The sequence below is a fragment of the Pectinophora gossypiella genome, chromosome 4 (genome assembly GCF_024362695.1).
Source record: "Pectinophora gossypiella chromosome 4, ilPecGoss1.1, whole genome shotgun sequence".
NCBI lineage: Eukaryota > Metazoa > Arthropoda > Insecta > Lepidoptera > Gelechiidae > Pectinophora > Pectinophora gossypiella.
Window position 1 is genome coordinate 6,683,375 of NC_065407.1, and position 21,445 is coordinate 6,704,819.

General features: G+C 35.8%; 1 protein-coding gene across 1 annotated transcript in view; it reads right to left on the bottom strand.

Annotated features, from left to right (window-relative positions):
* LOC126366233 (nose resistant to fluoxetine protein 6-like) overlaps positions 1-19,080 on the bottom strand; it is a 32,363-nt gene extending 13,283 nt beyond the window's left edge. The window contains exons 1-2 of the mRNA XM_050009280.1: positions 18,659-19,080; positions 5,246-5,457 (exon numbers count right to left, since the gene is read on the bottom strand). Coding sequence (XP_049865237.1) covers positions 5,246-5,457; positions 18,659-18,956 — 510 coding nt within the window. The 5' untranslated portion in view covers positions 18,957-19,080. The remainder of the gene's footprint in view (positions 1-5,245; positions 5,458-18,658) is intronic.
* Between the last annotated feature and the right edge of the window lie 2,365 nt (positions 19,081-21,445).

Below are 21,445 nucleotides of genomic sequence, written 5' to 3' on the forward strand. Positions count from 1 at the left end.
TTCTGGTTCATTTTGTTTTCGTATTTTGGGAGACTCATAATTATTAGATTTAAGTTGAGTCATCTAAGTTGAACACTACCGAGGGACTTTTCACCAAAAACAATATAGATGGCGTTGTACAGCTTTCACGTGATAGGTAACTATTTTCTTATTCATCATCATCATCATCAGCCCATTAACGTCCCCACTGCTGGGGCACGGGCCTTCCCTATGGATGGGTAGGGAGATCGGGCCTTAAACCATCACGCGGGCCCAGTGCGGATTGATGGTTAATAACGACTGCTAAAGCAGCCGGGACCAACGGCAATTTTCTTATTAATCGAAGCAGATTAAAAATAATTCTTTTTTGATATTTGGATCACATTATGTATATAGAATTATATTGTTACATTATCTATCTTTTATTTTGATCAGAATAATAATGGGTGGAAAACGTAATTGTGCCTGGGTGTAACAAAAAGGGTCATCATTTATACCCAAAAACAAAGATGTTTAATGTGTTGGTTATCCACGAAATTAGAAGGTTAAACAAAGAAAAATATGTACAGCATCCCATCTACATTGTTTTTGAGGAACGTAGCCTGGAAAGTCCCACATTAAAAAAAAAAAAACAACCTACAGGGGGTTCCGCCAAGTTGAAAACGGTTATCATAAGCGATTGTCGATTGTCATAATCGTTTGCAACTTGGCTAAGGTTGGGGCCTTAGCCTCTGGGGTCTGGGGGTTATCATAGTCATACAATCGGCAATCTCTCTCAGTGATTAAGCATCAAGCAATTGGTTTTTGGATATTTTTTGGATTGTAATAATAACTTGTTCGGGATGAAAAGCGGGATGACGCAATCAACGTATTTCTCTTCTTTTTTTTTTCTTATTCATTTTTATTATTTAATAAATGCGGATATCCAAACCTGAAACTTAATGAAACTTGTTGAGGTTTGGGCACTTAGTTCATCTTGCGATGGATCTCTGACTACCCCAATTGGGATATAGTCGTGAGCTTATCTTACATTATTGTTACTTGTCTTTTGATGTCTTATGACTCTGCCCATTCCAGTAACGGTTACGGGAGTTTATGTTTTATGTAAAACCCAATAAAGTAAACAATATCATTACATCACCCACCCGGATCAGAAACACGCGTTGTTCAAGGTCCGCCATTGGTATTCAGGAGGAGCTCACAACCAACTTATTTGGAGCTGAGCTAGTTCTGAATCACATTGTATCGCAACAATGGCCCTTGACCGTAAGTCCGAGGGATTCCACAATGACAATTTTACTAAAAAAATTCCTAGAAGTCAGTAAAGAAAATACCAAGTAGAGAAGGTAGGTAAGAACACACAGATACTACACATTGACATTATCGTATACGCGCATCTGTGTGTGTGACTTCTGACGCCATACGATTGAAGACTAAAGTAAGACCGGGGGGTGAGGTAAACCTCAGCTCAACCGCTGGTGGGGAGCGGAGAGCTGCCGTTCTATACGTAGTATTATTCCTTATTCTATGCTATTGGTGACATTGCGATCGTGATAGCATATAAAAAGTCTAGGGGTTAAAAAGGGCATGTTAAAAAGCAAAATTGCTTTTGTGTGAAAATGTCAAATTGCAATAACGTTTTTTAGCCGAATTGCTTTAATAGGGACTTTTAAGACCCCACTTGTAAAGATATCCCCCAGTCTGATGGACATCAAAATGCCGTTTTCTTAATTTAGCACGAGTAGTGCGAATAAGGATACCATACTTGGCCCGTTTAGAACCGCAAATTAATCCTGATATTATGTAATATACCCATAGGTACGTGTTGCTCTATGAATATACCTAACATTGACGCATCACCTGTCAATGACATTGATTTTGTAATTTGTGGATAATTTTGCTGTCACCATTTAAACGTCTGAAGTATACCACGCTTGTTTGCGACGGAAAATTCAACTTGATATAAACTCAGAATCATGGTCTGAATCATCCCCCTCAGTATTCGTTACGATGTCACTAACACTCTGTATACAAGTCAAGTAAGAAAAATGTGCCGAATATATTATTTATTTTATCTTATTTTCAACTTTTTACTATTTTTAACATCGCCAATTGAATTTAAAATATATGTTATTTTGAATATTTTTCGCGAATACTCGCGAAGACATGATAATTATAGACGATAAATCTGCACCTGAGTGGATTACTCGCGTGATTATTCAAATGATAATTTATATTCTTTTGGCCGGTGCTTCCTGTTTTAATGCATTATTAATGTATTATTCATTATCAAAATAAATGTGGCCAGATTCTTTGGTTTTAATTTTTATTAGGTTCATATTTTTTTTTTAATAAAAGAGCAACTTGTCCAGTTTTTTCAGAATATAATAAATGTAATAATAAAACGTAAATGAGATTTTTTTAAGATAATATTTCCATACGGAAGACACTAGATCAGTATAATTTATGAATTATAAATTAATGAATTATTTTTTTATAAGTCTAGAATATCTAGATTCCTGAATTGTTCTATTTGCATTTTAGGTATTAAACTCAAAATTTAAATTTTATAAAATTGATTAAATTATACTATACGTGATTGTGCGTCGCGTCGCACATTTTAATTTAAAACAATTTGTTTTTAAATTAAATTAACAATGTAACTATTGTTTGTCATTGTGATGCTTTAGACCGGGCAGGGCGTGTGGTGAATTTTAAATACTTAAATTCAAATAAAGAATCGTAGCCTTGGAAGATGGTTAGACCCATAGCACACCCCGGACACTTCGTACAAACAACCTCGTTTTACACAGATACCACACATTGACGTTATCGTACACGCGCAACTGTGTGTGTGACGTCAGACGCCATAATGTCCGGGGTGTGTGTGTGTGTGTGGGGGGGGGGGGGGTACCGTTTCCGGTTGTACACAGTGACAATATAGAACGTCTGTACGTAAAAAACAGAGTGACAATATAAATGTGGTCAGACATTATAAGTAATATTAGCGAATACGAAGAGGATGTCTCTTGCATGTAAATTATAGTCGCACTATAATATTTTGTCGGGCCAAGTAGTTAATGCCATCTGCGGCAAATCTACAATAAGTCACGTCAAAAAAAAAAAAACAAAAAAAAAGCACTATAATAGGAAACTATAATGTTCCTCTAAGTGATCGAATGTATAGCAGTTGCCATGCAAATGTAAACATGCTATAGACGTCTCACTATTGCGAGCCTACTACTACTAGATTAAGTTCTGAGACGGATATTAATGAATCGTATGTTGACGGATAACCAGCCTGTCCCTCAACCACACACACACGCACACACACACACACACACACACACACACACACACACACACGCACACACACACACACACACACACACACACACACACACACACACACACACACACACACACACACACACGCACATACACGCACATACACAACAGTCATGCATACACTGTCGTAATTCATAATCGTTGGAAATTGACTAAGACCCCCGGAGTCCCAAATATTAACATAATATAATACAGGATCACGCCTTAGTCCCCGAAGGGGTAAGCAGAGGTGTATTATGTACACCAACTCGGACACATTTAGGTAATAGTGGGCAAGCCTTATTGCCATTAACCAAGCACAAATTCTGGATAAAGTCGAACTCAGTGGTTTAGAGCTGGAGCCGGGATTCGAACCCGAGACACTACGATGTAAGTCATGCGTTCTCCGAACTGAGCCATTACGGGTTTGATGACCCAAATTCTTCAATCGTGTGGGTTATGAGGTGGAGTACCAACCCCATCAACTCTGGTGTCAGGGTTAGGTACTATTGAGCCGCCAAAGGCCCCTGACATGACTCATGTAACGACTACGTACTTAGCTACATCAGTAAGTAGTAACCGGGACCAATGGCTTAACGTGCCTTTCGAAGCCGGATCATCTTACTTTCGGACAATCAGATGATCAGCTGGTAATGTCCTAACCAAACTAGGGATAACAAAGTGATTTTTGTGATATGTCCCCACCGGGATTTGAACCCGCGACCTCCGGATCGTGAGCCCAACGCTCAAACCACTGGACCACGGAGGCCGTCATGAATGACCCAAAAATTATCCAAATATTATCATCAGAGACACGATACAAATTAAAACATTACTTACAAAATATTCCCGACCTCGAGCCGCATCTGTCTGCATCAAGCTTTATAAACAGCCAATGAAATTCAATAGCAAACAGAATCACTATCAATATCCTTCAATAACATCGGCAAAGTCTAGTTTTAGAATAACGGGTAATTACTAAGTTACGCTTCAGGCGTTTCTAGACATCCTAGACTGGAACAATTAGGTCTCGGTTACTCGGAACCTGACTGAGAATGATTGAGAATAACTAATTTGTCTGTTATTAATACAAGTTGAGTCTTCTATTTACTTACCGAGAATTGAATTTATCAATTTCTAGGTTGGGACTTGGTTACAATTGGGTTTATTAGGGTTAGCCCTGTCACTTGTCAGAATTTAACAAATGAGGTGTCACTAGAAGCGTCTAGATTATGCGGTGGTTATAGGCTATGTGACGTCACGCTGGCGTAGCTTAATGTGGCGCCCTCTAGAGGACATAAAGTGAGGACGAAAAACCATTGTTTTTTTCGAGTGGTAGTGTGTTGGGTATCAAATGAAAGGAATTAATTTGCACATTTCAAATATGTACCTATTACTAATCTTTACTTGTGGGTTGTCTTGTATTGACATGTTCCGTAATGTTTTATGTCCAAATCTTGCATAAAACACGTATCGGAAGCATGTTATCTTCATCAGCCGTACGACGCCCACTGCTGGGCTTAGGCCTCCCCCATGTTATCTTAATAAATAAAAATATAAATTTAAAAACTAAATTTAACTTTTAAACTTATTTTATATTTTAATCTCTCTGAAAAAGTACGAGAGAGATAGAGGTAGGTAGGAGGCACGGGCCATAGCCAAATGCAGTTGTTAGTTCAAACACATTTAGATGTCGAATGAATAATCTCCGTTATTATTATTAATGCAAAATAAGAAAAAAAGCTACAGATTGAAAAAAGGCCATATCGAAACAATTCATGTAAAAAAGCAATATTGCAATTGGACATTTACGTACTTAAATAAAAGTAAGTGCGTAATGAGGTCTTTTTAACCCCTCTGAGTTTGAATTTTCCGATTTTATTTATTTATAAGTCTTCCCTAAGCACGCTTGAGGGTATAAACAAAAAAATAAACTCACATCAGTAGCATTGCTTCTAATATAATGCCCACTATGGACCAACTTGTCAATAGTTTCTATCTTCTCGTCTCCTCGGAAGTCGATCTCCAGGTTAGCAAGGCAGTATTTCCCTCGGACCGGTCCATCTACGCTGAGACACTCGTCGAAGTCGCCATATTGGTTGGCATTGCCGCTCAGGATACCTGATGGTGGCTTGGCTGACGCGTCGAACACTGTGGAAGAGATGGGAAGTTTAGTTTCTTCTCTCGTGCGAGGTCCATGACCACGGAACAGAAGAAAGAGGTTGGAAGGGCCCAGTGAGCGCGAAACGCGCCATAGAAGTATGAGCAAATAGTTCATACTTCATCTTTGCATTCCAATTGTCCGCAAACTTATGACCCACAGAGCTCCGCGATAGTATATAAAAGGTTGTCTTGTGCATTATAATCTGCAGGTCAAAAAGTCAAATATCGACTATCATGTAAGGATATCCCTCCTAATAACAGGAACGCTCAAAACCTTAGTATGATCGATTATTTATCAAAAAAATGACTAAGTATGGAATATGACAAGCAGTAGAGCTATAGTTGTTATCTGTTTGCAGGAGTAGTAGTGAAAGAGAGTGGGGTTGAACCGGCGACAGCGGTTCTCATGCAAAATGCGCGTTAGGGCCTTTGCAACATCTTTCTTCTATTCCGTGTCCATGATCGACCTCATTAACCTTGGTGTTTCGCTTTATCACAGATTATAGAAATAAGGGAGATATGCCCTCAGCTTGAGGAGCTCGTGGCGCAGCGGTTAACGCGCTCGGTCTGCGATTGTTGAAGTTAAGCAACTTTCGCAAAGGTCATAGGATGTATGACCACAAAAAAAAAAGTTTTCATCTCGGGCTCCTCCGTGCTTCGAAAGGCACGTTAAGCCGTTGGTCCCGGCTGCATTAGCAGTCGTTAATAACCATCAATCCGCACTGGGCCCGCGTGATGGTTTAAGCCCCGATCTCCCTATGCATCCATAGGGAAGGCCCGTGCCCCAGCAGTGGGGACGCTAATGGGCTGATCATGATGATGATGATGCCCTCAGCAGTAAATTACACGAATCCGCATGCAGCACCAAGACATTTCTCGCTGAACCGCTACATCGCTTAACCCGTCGTTCATTGCGTAGTAAAACAAGCGCTAGTTGTGGTTGCGCGCTAACAAAGGAGTAATGAATGATGTGGAAATTTTGTAACATAATCATTGCCTCATAGGTATATTATGATAGTTTTATTATCGTATGATATGGCTCACGTAACGACGGCGTCCTAACTTAAGTAAGCTGGGACCAGAGACTTAACGTATAACGTGTTACCACTGACCTACGAAGCACAGGGGGGTTAAAATGGCCACATCGAAGCATTTTATCTATGAAAGCAATATTGCTATTTGACATTTGTTTGCATTGCGCACTTACTTTTATATGTCAAATTGCAACATTGCTTTCTTAGATGAATCGCTTCGATGTGGCTATTTTAACCACCCTTGAACTGAAACGTAAAGTGAAGTACCTATAATAATATGGGTTTCAATTGAAATTGGTATCTAAGAAGTTATTCTATTGAACTCTGCTTAGCTATCAAATTCATAAAGATGTGTTCAATTCCCGAATGTTTTAAGTTGTTTCTGACCATACCTGGTAACTACAGCATAATTCATGAACCTCCGTTTTATTTCGTCGAAGTCGGATACATAAAAAACTAGTTAATAATAGCAACGCCTAAAACTGCAGCAGAACCACAAATCTAGGTTTTACATATCTCGTGTCATGTTAGTTGATATCAACAATTAATATAGCATTTTAAGTAGGTATGCTTTGAATTAGATTATTTTCGAATGTATTTCTGATAGTGCAGCACAATCAACATCAGTCTATATTCAAAATATTTAAAAAATATATGTTTATTTTTTACGAACATGCATCATATCACAAAGTTTCTGAAACCGATTACAAATAGTTTTTGTGATATTTAGTTAGATGGAGAAATTGGAGATGTCCTTAGAAAAGGTTCAATACGATCTACTCTGAACCGGCGTGCGTGTATGAAGCGATTGATGAATGTGGAGGAAGCAAGAGAAGTGTGTCAGGATCGAAGCAAATGGAATTCTATAGTCTCTGCTTACCCCGGTGGGAAATAGGCGTGAGTTTATGTATGTATGTAAAATATGTACTTTGTAAAAGAGGCTGTAAGCTACCCGAATAAAATAAAATAAAAATAAAAATGTAGTTAGATGGAATACAAATCACAAATCCAGACAGTTACGGATCATCTTACTTTCGTACTATCGGGTGATCAGAGTAGGGATTACAAAGTGATGTTTATGATATGCCCCCCCCCGGGATGGGAACTCATGAACTCCGGATTGTGAGCCTAACGCTCAACCACTGGACCACAGAGGCCGTGTTTGTTACGTTGTAGACGACGACAACACAATTCAATTGACTTTTACTATTTTCCCATAATAAGCAGCTGAACACATTTTCACATTTTTTCCGTCTGTCCTGCAGTGAAATTGCAAATCAGATAATGATTATGTACTTAATATATTTTGATATGATGCTTTGAATATTCATGTACATTGACCATACATAAGTCATGTACGTTTCAGTTATAAGTACTTACTTACTTACATAAAGCTTGTAATTTTATAATCTAATTTTGAAGTATTAATTTGATGTAGGTATTTCATATGTTTCATTCAGTTACCTTGCGTGATTCTGATGATAAGTTCAGGGCCTTATGAATGCTTAAGGGTACCTTAACACGAATGTAATGTTATTTATTCAATTATGCGCTCGATAAACTGTAACGAATAATCTAAATAGACCAGAAGTAAGTTATTTGTTGGATGGAAGAAAAGAAATAGAGGAATTAGAAATGGAAAAATGCATGCATTGAAACAGGATATAATTATGTCCTCTATTTTTAAAAATAAGGACTATAAAACATTAGGAAACACACAGATACAACTTATATTTTTTTTGTCGTGGGCAGATCTTAGAATTGATCACTTAATGTGTTCGACCATTTCATGAAATGATCATATTTCATGAAATAGCCAACTTAGTTGACCATATATCTTTGAAACGTCAACGTTTAATGATATTTCAATCAACGCTTAGTCATATCGTTAATGTAGGCGGTCCATGCTACTATGTGGTGTAATAAAATGCGAATAGTCGATTAATTTGTTAGGTTCAAAATTATTTTTTTAATTGATATGGTAAATTGTACAATTACATTGAATCAACGATTATAATATCAATCAAGTTTTAAATATAATCGACACCAGCGCCACTACCGGTGGATAACGTTACTCCTTTTACGATATGATTGCCAACGTTTGGGCATATCATGAAGTAATCATGCATTTAGTTGTTCATATCGTTAAACGTTTTGTGTTCATTGATCTGGCCAAACTACATCATGATGTGACCAATGATATTCTATTTCATGAAATGATCGAGCACATCTTGAAATGATTAATTCTAAGATCCGGCCACGACATGTACATCTGTAATTAATGTGTATAATCAAACGACGTATTATCAGCGTCTGATCAAAGGTGGATTAGTTATAATTATATTATTGAATCCGTGTAACTGTTATCCTTTGATACATAATATCATAAACAGTACATTACAACGCATGCTAATATGTTATCCAATTACACCATACTAATCTGTCAAGACGAGCAAAGCGAGCCGCAAGGTCAGGGCACTACCTACATTTCCTCGAAACGTTTCGTCCATAGATTATACACCATTGATGACATCATGAAACGCTCCCTATATAAAGCTAAAACCGATAAATCACATAATATTACATAACACTGCAGTTCATTGTCAAGTGAATACGATCGCGATAAAACAAAACTTAAAATTCTACACAAGTTCTCTTTAAGAAATTTCGGTGAATAAACTATTTTTTGTCTTGCACGAGAATAAATATTCTATAAGGCACATTTATAAAGTGTATGGTGTGAATGCGGTTGGTTTATGAAGAAGTTACCAGTTGACTGAATCGACACGCGTGTACGATAGAAAATGAAAACCAAGATCGAAGCTAATAGAAACCCATACATAGTCTCTGCTTATCCCGCCCGGTGGGAAATAGGCGTGAGTTTGGATATTGTACTAAACTTATGCCCTCGGCGCTACTATTAAATGTCATCTGAGGCAAATCGACAATAAATACAATAAAAAATGATGTGTGTAAAGAACTTGTATGCATGCGCGGTCCACTGATCCTTGTCAGAGTGACCGAATGAAATTTCACAACCAGTCCACCAGTGCATTCCAAATTAGATGACATTGGCTGCGCTGTCGTGCTGAGAATCGTACTACGTGTTTTGATAAACAATACGTGTATACGGTTCAATGACTAATTAGTAAATTGACATCATTGTTCTCGTACAGGCAGGGTCTGTATCTGTGACGTCCTAAACCTGACGCGGCTTTCTTTCTAATAAATACGACGAATATCGCGTCCTAAAATTTATATAAGGAGCCGTATGGTATTCCACCCATATTGGATATAGGACATTTGAATCTTATTTACTGTAAGATAAATAAGTATATTATAAATAGGACGTATAGCATGTAGTTTTACTTTAAAAGCAGATGTTATTATAAAAAAGAGATGACAGCGAATAATTATACATCTCGCATCCATAACTTATATCGGGATGCAATATCGGAGGACGTATGGATGGAGCATTCTCCACTATGCTACTCCAGTGTAGGTTGCTGAATGTGTGTGGGCCCGGGACCAACGGCTTAAACATGGCTTGCGAAGCACGGAATCATCTTACTTTTTCCGATAATCAGGTAATTCAGCCTATAATGTCCTAGCCAATTTCCAACTTTTGTAAAACGTGAAAATATGAGCGATTGTGTGTGTGTATATAAATTCAGGTATAAATAATTAACAATTGATTAGTAATGGGCATGTATTGTAACACGACACGCTAATTAGGTATTTGGTTTACAAGCCAGATCAAGGTCAGGTCAGTAACTAGTTCGATAAGGTCTGCAGCTGTTAGGAAGTAGATTGCAAGATCGGAAGTTCATTGTTTTTTTTATCTTCAACTATAATACGATATATGTACTCACGTCTTTAATCTCTAATGGGATAGGCAGAGACACAAGGTAATCAGATTATAATTTGTAGACAACTTTGATATGAAGTCCTAAGGTGGTTTGGATGAATCATAAGGTGAAAGGTATATATTTAAGTAGGTAGATTATCACCCAGAGAATGGCTTATTAAGTTAGAAAGGACGCAACCTATCTGTCAGTCTTGATGACATGCTCGGGAAGATAAGAAGTCGCTCCTGGCTCAAATTATATCAAGGGCTTCCAACTCATGCCGCCCGTGCTGAAGGATATCTATGTTTTAGTCGCTCCCAATCCAGCAGAGAAACAATCCATGCCTAATTCCGATAGACTCCTTCATACTATATAATCGGATTTTTTATTTTATTTATTTAGTATAGATTAGATAAGAATAGAAATAGTTTATTAGTTTATTATAATTATAGTAGGAAGTATATCTATCATATCCTAATGCTACAAGTTATATGTCACCCAACTACATGTACTTATACAATTAGACACGCGGAAGCGTGTCAAGCCAAGTTCAAGAAACAGAACTGGCGAGCCGCACTGTGTGTAATATTACGAACCATTTGGAGCCACTTTTGATATGTCGGTTTTCATATTTATTACTTAGGGTACCTACGTTATTAACTGGGATTAAGTAATTATTATTTTTATATTTAGCGCACATCAATAGTGTAAAATCATTACCTACTCATAAATAATGATTAAATAATACCTACAAAAAGTAATGATATCCAATCAAAAACATAAATGTGAAATGAGAGCCAAGTTCAATATTTGTCGTTGCAGTCAACAACCAAGGCATTTATTATAATATTGAACTTGGCTCTCATTTCACATTTATGTTTTTGATTGGATAACATTAATACTACAACAAACAAACGTATATACAAGTATATACATGAATGAATACGTATGATAAAACTTATACAGAAACTATATTCTAAAAACAATTGGATAGGTAACGAAAAAAACGAATAAAGGACTTTTCACACGCTTTTTACTAGAAATTGGAGTGTTTTTGGTATTTTATCGTTATCCTCATACGGCTGGCGCATTTCAAGTATCAAGTCACATCGTAGAATAGTCATACGGTGTTTTGGAAGCTTGTAGTGACTCTTGTGGCCGATAATATGAATGAGGTAACTCACATTGTGACTTGAATAAGGTATATTAGGTAGGTGTATGCTATGCTTTTATGCTGAAGAGGGATCGAAAAAACACATCGTTCGCGTTCTATGAGTTCGTTCTATCCAATTGTGTTTAGAAGATAGTTTCTAAATAAATGTAAATAGTATTATATAAAAATAATAATATTAAATAATTAATATTTAATAATTATTTATAATAATAATAATATTAACTACTATTATAAATGTAAATGTTATATATAAGTACATGTAATTGGGACACATAAATTCTCTAAGTCTAGTAGAAAGTTTATACTATTTCTACTAAGTCGTCTTCTGTTTACTTATGCCTCTGCCATAGAAGAAGGAATAATACCTCTGCTCATCCCCTTAGAGATTAAGGTCTAGATTTCATGTTTGTATGTAAGTAGTAGTCATTTTTTTTTTTAACATGAGTTCTATTTAATATAGATCCAGGTAACAATGGTAAATATGACGAGTTTCCTTACTTAAACATTTACTTACAATAAATAAATAAAAAACTATATCATTAATAATAATCACCGGTAGATACTGTTTTAAAAAAATAATGATCATATATGAAAATGTCAAGGATCAAACTGGGTCAAAACAAATTTTACCTGCTGCTATATAAAATGTAATATAGAAATACTAGCCAGCGTATAAATATTAATATTTTGATATGAAAAATAACAAATTGTTTTTGAATATCAGTAAAAAATATATAACTTTTTTGAATAAAATTAACAATGCAAAAACGTAAAACGAATGGATTTTATTTATTTCAAATACGTAGAAAAACTAGCCACCAGCTCGCTCTCATTTAAAAAAAAAATATTATAAAAAATAAATGAATTATGGCTTTTAAATATTATCTTACAAAGATAGCTAGGAATTTTCTTTTGGAATTTTAACAAGGAGATTGTAGTTGAACCTCTTTGAGATGCCTTTGTTCCTAGTTAAGAATTATTAAACTTGCAGTTTACCTACACAGTCTCTTTATTGCTGCAAAGTGCATTAAACTCTAATGTCGCTTGCCAAGATCTTATTTTGCAAAAAAATACGTTTTATTTTACTACGCTGTGGAGAGATTAAGTACGTGAGAGGACTATGTATTTGTGATATGGCAGAAAGATGCTTTAGTCTTTGCGTTATAAATAATAATTATTTTTAGAATTATTTTTAAATAGAAATAGTGAGTTGTGTGACATCTTGTCCGTCACATCATGATTTCTTCGAAAGCTGTGTAAAACATAAACTTCTTTCGTAAAAAATAAAAAATGACCTATATTTTGTGTACTTATAACCAAGAATATTAACTAAGCTAAAAACGAGTAAAAAATTTATAAGAAAAAGATTAAAATAATCGTTCATCATGATATCGTACTTGTTGAGGATTTAACGTAGATATTGGAATATTTCTCAGTACGATATTATAACGTCACGTGCTGAATATTCGTCAACTATTTCAGCAAACATTACCTACAATCTACTTACTTACATCAATCAGATCTATTGATACGAAGTCCTCAGACGAATATGATGAACCTTATGGTGACAAGGGATCAGACATTATAACTTTATTAATGTGAACAATAAAGAGTTTAATAAATCGTGAGATTGTTCAAGATGGTGGACATTGTTAGTTCGTTCGTTATTTCGTCAGCTGCAGACTGTAAACAAGTTTAATTACGCATTTACACATTTTCTTATTTTTCAGGACCATATAGAGATATAGGAAGTATAGTATTATGCGCAGACTCGCCACTTGTTCGCATTTAAAACTTAACTTGGCCTTGATACAAGCTTAAAATTGCAAAATTAATGATTGATGTTTTAAATATTTTAACATATTTCACGCACCTGTGTGCCTTATTTTTATCGTATTTGAAAAATGCAAAATAAGTTGTCAATAGATCTTGTTTTATTGAAGCGGTTTTTAGATTCTACGAGCAGTGTGGTGAACTTTTAGCCGATATTTAGTTAGATGAGCAGTTGAAGCCCTCTGGATGATTATTATCATACCAACGCGTCGTAAAAGTCGACTAAGATGATGGTAAACTGTAAAGCGACAGAGATGACTCGATAGCTTGATGATGTGTGGGTACTCAGTTCATCTTGCGATGGATGCATTTCTATTGGGATATATTCGTGAGCTCATATGTGTATGTATGTGTACCTTAGAGGATTTCGACGCTATGCCCGGGATGATAAGCAGCTGAGGGTGACTTTTAGAGTCACCGCAGAAATATCCGAGTTCCTTTTGTCTTTTTGCCACCCCACTTTGAACTTATGTATATTACTAGCTTACGTATGTACTAACTGGGTTCATCGGGACTCGAATCCAGACCTCCAGATCGTGAGCCCAACGCTCGAACCACTAGGCCACGGAGACTGTTACGGAGGTTGTATTGTGAGTGGGTGTGTTATATTTTTTAAATACTTACCTAATTTTTCGTAAAATTATTATACATGTTGTAACAATCAGTAGTTCATTGTACCGTTTATTATGTCACGTTTTGTGTTAACTTAGCAAATGCTTATATATTAACAAACGATGTTCGTATTAAACGATTAAATTACTTTGCTTGCAATATATACGTTTTGAATCATCGTATTTTATGATATCGTTTAGTATTCAATGTGGGGCACCTCGTGATTAACACTAATTTAGAGAAAATGATAAGTAATCTAAATATTTTGAGAACGGTACTGTCGTATGCGAAAGGTGTTAAGCGTGGTGGAGTAAGGATTACGATGGAGCAATGTCTATTATCTAGGTCATAATTGAAAATAATAAATATTACAATTATTATTAATTGTAATTAATAAACATTCCAATTATTATTACCCCCTCCGGTTCATTGAGGGGAGGCCTGTGCCCAGCAGTGGGACGTATATAGGCAGTTTATATTATAATTATTATTGTAATATTCGTGATGATGATCATTGCGTCACGTCTATGAAACTATAAAATATTTTTGACCTAGCTATTACAAAATTCAAAACAACAGGCTTGAAGGTGGGTGGTTCGAATTCAGCACAGGCCTAAACCAATGATTGTCGAATTTGTTTTGGAATTCATGTTTGGATCATAAATAATTATCACGTGCTCAGCGGTGAAGGAAAACATCCCAAATTCCCGAGAAATGCATTTTCGGAGGTATGCGACCTAACCTGCATTGGGCTGGTTTTCCCGTCGCGGGTTAGAAGGTCAGACAGGCAGTCGCTTCTGTAAAAAACCGGAACTTAACCCGTTAGGTAAGCGGACCCTGTGAAAACCGGGATATTGCTAGAGATGATGATAATGAGGCCTGAACGTGCATAGTTGGGCGTGAAACTTGGTTCAGGGCATCGTCTAAAAAGGATTATATTTTGAACGAATTAATCGACCCTAGTGGGCCGATAGCGATAAGCGTTGAATGACGGAAACCAGGCTACTGCCTACCATGTCAAAAAAACAAAACAAAAATAATTACTAAAATTCAATGACCGTGGCTTACGTGGCAATATCGCGTTATATTTTTTTTTGTTATGTTATTTTTTGTTTACATCTTTTTGATGTAACTATGAGTCATTCTATTATTAAGTAGGTATAAAAAGTCTGTTAGTGTAACAATACAGTTAGTGATCTGCACTGTGCATCTAAAATTAAGCAATAAAACTGTATACACATATACACGTCAGCCTATATACGTCCCACTGCTGGGTACAGGCCTCCCCTTAAACAACCGGAAGGGGTGTGGAGCATACTCCACCAGTCCACGCTGCCTCACTGCGAGTTGGTTGAGGTGTATTTTTACGGCTAACAGTCGGGACCAACGGCTTAACGTGTCCTCCGAAGCCGTAAGGAATCATTTTCCTGTTCCGGATAATTAGGTGATTAAATCCATCAATATTTTTCCCAAACAAAGGATAGTCTCACAAAGTGATTTCGACAAAGTACCCATCGTGAATCGAACCCAGATCGTGAGCCTAACGCTTTAACGACTCTAGACCATGAAGGCTGTTATAAATTTGTATAAAAAATATAAATTATGTATATTATATTAAGCTTTTGTTATTATGGATGCTTCTTCAACGGTATTTAGATTATGTTGTCTTAAACGTTGTACCGGGGAGAGCCTTCAGCGCTCCCCATTCAAATCTACAATAAGTCACGTCAAAAAATAAATCAGAAGACTTATGTTGTCTCAAACTAGTTCTTTAAATAGTAAGTAGTGATGGTAAGTACTAAGTAATTTATAAGTAATTTAGTATGTAGAATTATTTTTTATAGCACTCACCCATGCTCAGGGAAACTCACAATGACAAAAATAAAACAAAAAGAAAAATCCGTTCCGAGTCAGAATTTTTATCGATCTAATTATGTCTTTGTAAGTAATTTCGATAATATTGTTATATTAACATAAATAATAATATAAACATTATTATTTGTATGTCGTTTCAATATCTCAGGCCTACGGAGTCCCGGGTCTTTTGGAAGGCGTGCGTGGGGCCGAAGCCAACACGTAGAAGCCCCTTAAGACATTTTAATCTAAATGTGGTGTGACACCAACCGGCGATTATCCCTGTATGCACAATGGGAGTGCACCCAAAGATAATCCCCGGTTCGTGTAGGACTATTATTATTATTATGTTTGTCATTTCCATATCTCGGGCCTATGGAGTCCCGGACTTTATTATTATTATTATATATCAAGGCACTATACGTGTGTCGGGAGTTGGCGTTTGTGGTTGGCTTAGACTACTTAAATAATACAATTAAAAACAAAGGAAATAATAAGCTGTAATTTCGTCTTCCTAGTAGCTAATTAAGATTTTTTGATATTTTTTTGTTTAATAAACTATTAAGGAACAAATAAGATAAAATGTATAACATTTTTGACATTGATTGTACTTCCAGATTTGTTTATTATGCCATTCTTTTAAAAATATTGTTATCTATGTAAATAATGTAGATCGAATTATATGAAGTTATTGCTGATATCAAGTAACATGACACAAGATTAAGACCTACATTTTATTTGTCATCATTGCAGTTTTTCAAGTCAGTTAAACTAGTTTTTTTTTTATTTTTGCTGGACGTCGAATTTTTGTGTTGTTAGGTTACTAAGACTGCTTAAAATCTTATACAGGGTTAGTGATATCGTAACGAAAACTTTGAATGATGATTCAGGCCATGATTCTGAGTTGATATCAAGTGGAATTTTCCGTCATGATTTTTTTAAAGTTTTTTTTAATTATTTTCAATTGTATACTTTTGCGATCAAAAATTACACTTGATATTAAATAAAAAAAAAATACACTTGATACTAAATCAGCATATTTTCCTTCACCGCTGAGCACGTGATTAATCATTTTTGATCCAAACATGAATTCGAAAACAAATTTGACAATCACTATTTTAGGCCTGAGCCGGATTCAAACCTGCGACCTGAAAATGAGAGGCAAGGGTTCTACCAACTAGGCTATAATGGAATATTTTTTTTAATTAATAATTATAAATTCTAATAAATTATCAAAAAAATACATATATACTTATGTCCTTTTGTTATTTTGTTACAAGTACAAATGATGATGAATTAAGTCTGATATCTACTTGTCGTGATAAAGATGTTGGTAAGTATTAAAGTTCAAGAGTACGATTCAAGGTAACCTTTTGGTTAATGCAACACGTCTGGTCTAAGCAGTCTTTCCGGCTGTCGAAAATATGAATTTTATAAAATTTTTAATATTATTTTGTGCTAACGAACTAAAATAAACGCTCGGTTATAAAAATCACTATTGACTCCAAAACTAACCAGCAACGAAATTAGGACTTTGTCTCAGGTTGCAGTTACTTCTAGGCCAGACAAATGGGGAGAGCTGAGGGTTCTCTCTAACCCGATAGAAAATTTAGGGTAAGAGGCCCAGGGGTGCTAAAGTGGGCACGACCTTGAACGGTTTATACCGTCGCTGATATCGCGAACTGACGTATCTGAATTTTTTGGCGAATCTGATTTGTACCTTTTGCTAATTGTCAATAAGACAATTTTTTAGCAAAATATTACAGATACGTGAGTTGAAATCAAATGAAATCAAAATCAGCCATGATATGACAGAGAACCAGCCCCCAGTGGGCTCTCCATATTAACAGTGGCTGAAACTTTTATTGTATTCAGATTACTTTGTTCTGCCCACCACATTCGAGAACACAGGCGCGAGTTCCGAGTAAATCCATCACATGATAAACTAAAACATTTTTATCAAAATAAGTTGTAAGTAATTTCTTTCTTAGAATTCGAATAATGTAAAATCGAATATGACTTTAACGCACCTACAATTTATTTATTGAAGTGTTAAGACTCGAAGTTTTTGTCAAATTATATTTTAATATTTGTTTTTTTTTTGACAAAATTTATGAGTTTGTAGATTCGAATTTCTTATAAGTTCACAGGTTACGCCCTCAATTTGTATCGGGGCGGGCAGACTAATTTATGACAATAATTAAAATGTAACACTCAGCATAATTTACAATGCAGTAAAGAGAATGAAGATTGATGAATGTGGAGGAAGCAGGAGAAGTGTGTCAGGATCGAAGCCATATTCTCTGCTTACCCCGGTGGGTACTAGGCGTGGATTACTTACATCCATGTAAGTAAAGAGGAATCCCTCGTATATTAATGCACTTTAGAAATGGTGCGCCTATTATGTGGGTAGAAAGATGTTGTGAGATTAGAAATGATAAAACATACCCAGTTTTTTAGATGTAACCTAAACTATTTAGGCATTAAATGTGTGGCGTGTGGACATATCCCAATCCCAGTGGTGTTTCGACCGAGTAACAAAACCAGATGTCATAGTACAGTACTTTTCTTCGCTCATTTAAGTTATTAATCATAATCAACAAAAACAAATACCTTTAAACAAAAGATAAATTAACACACACTTTAATTTTTTTTTCTATCTTAATATAGGGGATGCTAAAATGCCACTGTAAACTTTCTATAAAACACAAACTTTTACCACAATAATAAGCTTTACCTTTAACTGATAACGTTTTTGGAACATCACTTATTTTCTTTAACAACAGTTTTTTTTGGCATCCCCATTTTAAAGAGAATAGAAGTAAATAAATTACTTTTAAGCGCCCACAGCTCGAGTCGGTCCAAGCTATCCAGGTACACCTGGCTCTCTCTCCGGCACTGCTCACTCGTCCCATTCGTCGGCACCACAATCTTTGGGAATTTATCCCATAGTTCCAGGACGTTAAATCGAACACTATCGTCCAAACTTTCATTTTTCGTCGCGAGTTTTAGAATGGTCCCATTTAGTAAAGAGTCTGTAAGTATAGTTTGGTCGGAGAGGGTGAGTTCGAGACAGTCGTGCGCTGCGCAAGCGCCTATAAAGAGCAGCAACAGGCACCCGCGCGTTGCCATGATGCCTCACTCAATGACTGCGTGCTCGCACCGCCTGCGTTAGTTAATAATACATACAACGCGATCTTGAACACTAACCCTAGTGAACAAAGCGATTGGGAAATTATTATTTTTAATCAGTAGATAAAATTCGATTGTCTCCAGCCATCTGTTTTTTAAATTTAAATAAATTCTATCGATTTTATTATTGATAAAAATGAAATAAAGTACCTACTTCGTTTTCGAATATTTTTACTTAAACACACTATTTTGGAGAAATAAAGTTATGTAGTTTATATTTACTGTGAAGATTTTTTAAATTATTTGTGAGCGTAAATAAAATTTATTATTTATGCGATATAATTGTTAAATGTAATTAAAAGAAAGTAAATATTCGAACAAATGCGGATTGATTTGACACTTAATTAATAGAATAATGTATTTTTTCCAATAATTCCAAAAATACATTTTCGATTTCATTTTTCTACACCCACTATCCACTGACAGTGACACTTCCACCCACCCCACTGTTTTAGCCACTGACTACCTGCTTGTAATTACAACCTTGCATTAGGTATTTGAGTGACGTCCAGTAATTGATTAATGCGTAAGATTTAATGAGGATTTCCTACTTACTAATGGGAAATAATTAGAAAAATTTACACATAATATACAACTTATGTTGTAATCGTTCAATGGATCGGTGACCGTTTTGTATAGTACCTATTTGGGTTCCAGCATAGTGCGTAAGATAGCTGTCAAAATAAACCATTTTCTTGGTTTGTATGTCTCTTTCTCACATGGCAGTATTGTATCTATCTGTCCTATTTTCATAAGGTAGAACGATAATAGAACCTTTATTCACTAAGGGACTAATGTTACGCGGCACGTGTCCATACAAATATCTCGCGACGCACAGTGGTGCTTTTACCCTTCTTCTTCTTCTTCTATTGTGTGGGTTGTGAGGTGAATTACCAACCCCATCAACCCTGGTGTCAGGGTTATTATTGAGCCGCTAAAGGCCCCTGACATGGCTTACTTAACGACTACTTCCTTACACCAATAAGTAGTAACAGGGACCAACGGCTTAACGTGCCTTCCGAAGCACGGATCATCTTACTTTTTGGACAATCAGGTGATCAGCCTGTAATTTCCTAACCAAACTAGGGATCACAAAGTGATTTTTGTGATGTGTCCTCACCGGGATTCGAACCCGATTGTCATCTACGATTTTTTCCTAACTGGAATAGTTATTTAACTTAATCATCACTAAAAATAATAATCCTCATCATCAGAAGAGGCAAGAGACAAGTCGAATTTACGAAAAACATCATAGGAAGGAAGGGAGGGAAGCTGCAAGGAAAAAGAGGAAGGGGAAGACCATGAAGAGCTTATATGGAACAGATTAAAGAGAAATATAGTTTATTGCACCAAAAAGAAAGAAAATATTTCCAAAAGGGACTTAACTAGGTAAACAGCTAATGGCGACCTTATGCTTAAAGCGATTTCTTCCAGGCAACCATAAGGCGAGGAAATATGTAAAAATTAAATGTTGTAAACTTGTCACCATTATGATTTATCGTATGCATTTTAGAACTTCGTATCAATGGCTGGTGCAAGTCGTCTTCTGGTAACTTGTGGCTCTGTTTACCCCATTAGGTATTACGAGTATGAATTTATATATGTATGCGTATGTGTTCGAAATAATACTTATTTAAAAAAAGTATAAACATTATTATTTTTCAAAATTTGTTTTTTTTTTCCTTCTAGGATCTAAAAGACACCACTGTGCGATGTCACTTTTCTTTATACCTTATTATTTAAGTAGTAAACAAACAAGTTCAGCAAAATATCCGGTTTCTAAACATCAAAACGGGATCGATACTGTGAAAAAATTCGCTAATTGACAGACTATGCTTTATAACAATTAGAAATATATTAACCTTAACGACTGTTTGTCTATTACATAAATAATCCACTGATGAGTAAACAGTATATTTTATTTTATTTTTAAAATTTATGTTCCATAAACATTGGCCGAGAGTTTTTAGTTCTCGGTCAACCGAGTGTCGCCAGGTCTTTGGCGGGAATAAAGTGCCCAATAGTGAATAATCTTCGTGTTTATGAAATTGTCTTTATTTATCTTTTGCTATTCGCACGCGATGTGGCTCTGCCTTGATCTGTTCATTGTTACGTCTATCAAGGTTGTGATGAAATCACTATTTCAATTCACCTACTTTACTTCAAGTTGTACGACTGAGATCGCGACAATCTAGTACTTATTGGTTTTATATATTTACCTAAGTATTTAACATTTTATTTTACACAAAACAGAACATAAGAACAATTAGACTAACACAAGACAGACAAACTCCCCTGTTCACAATTTGCTGATAAGTATCGAGATCGGCCCATGGCCCATATAGTGCCCGCTAGCGGACGAACAGACGGACTTGAATTATCATTTCCTAAGATTTTTTTTTGACGTAACTTATTGCATAAAAAAAAAC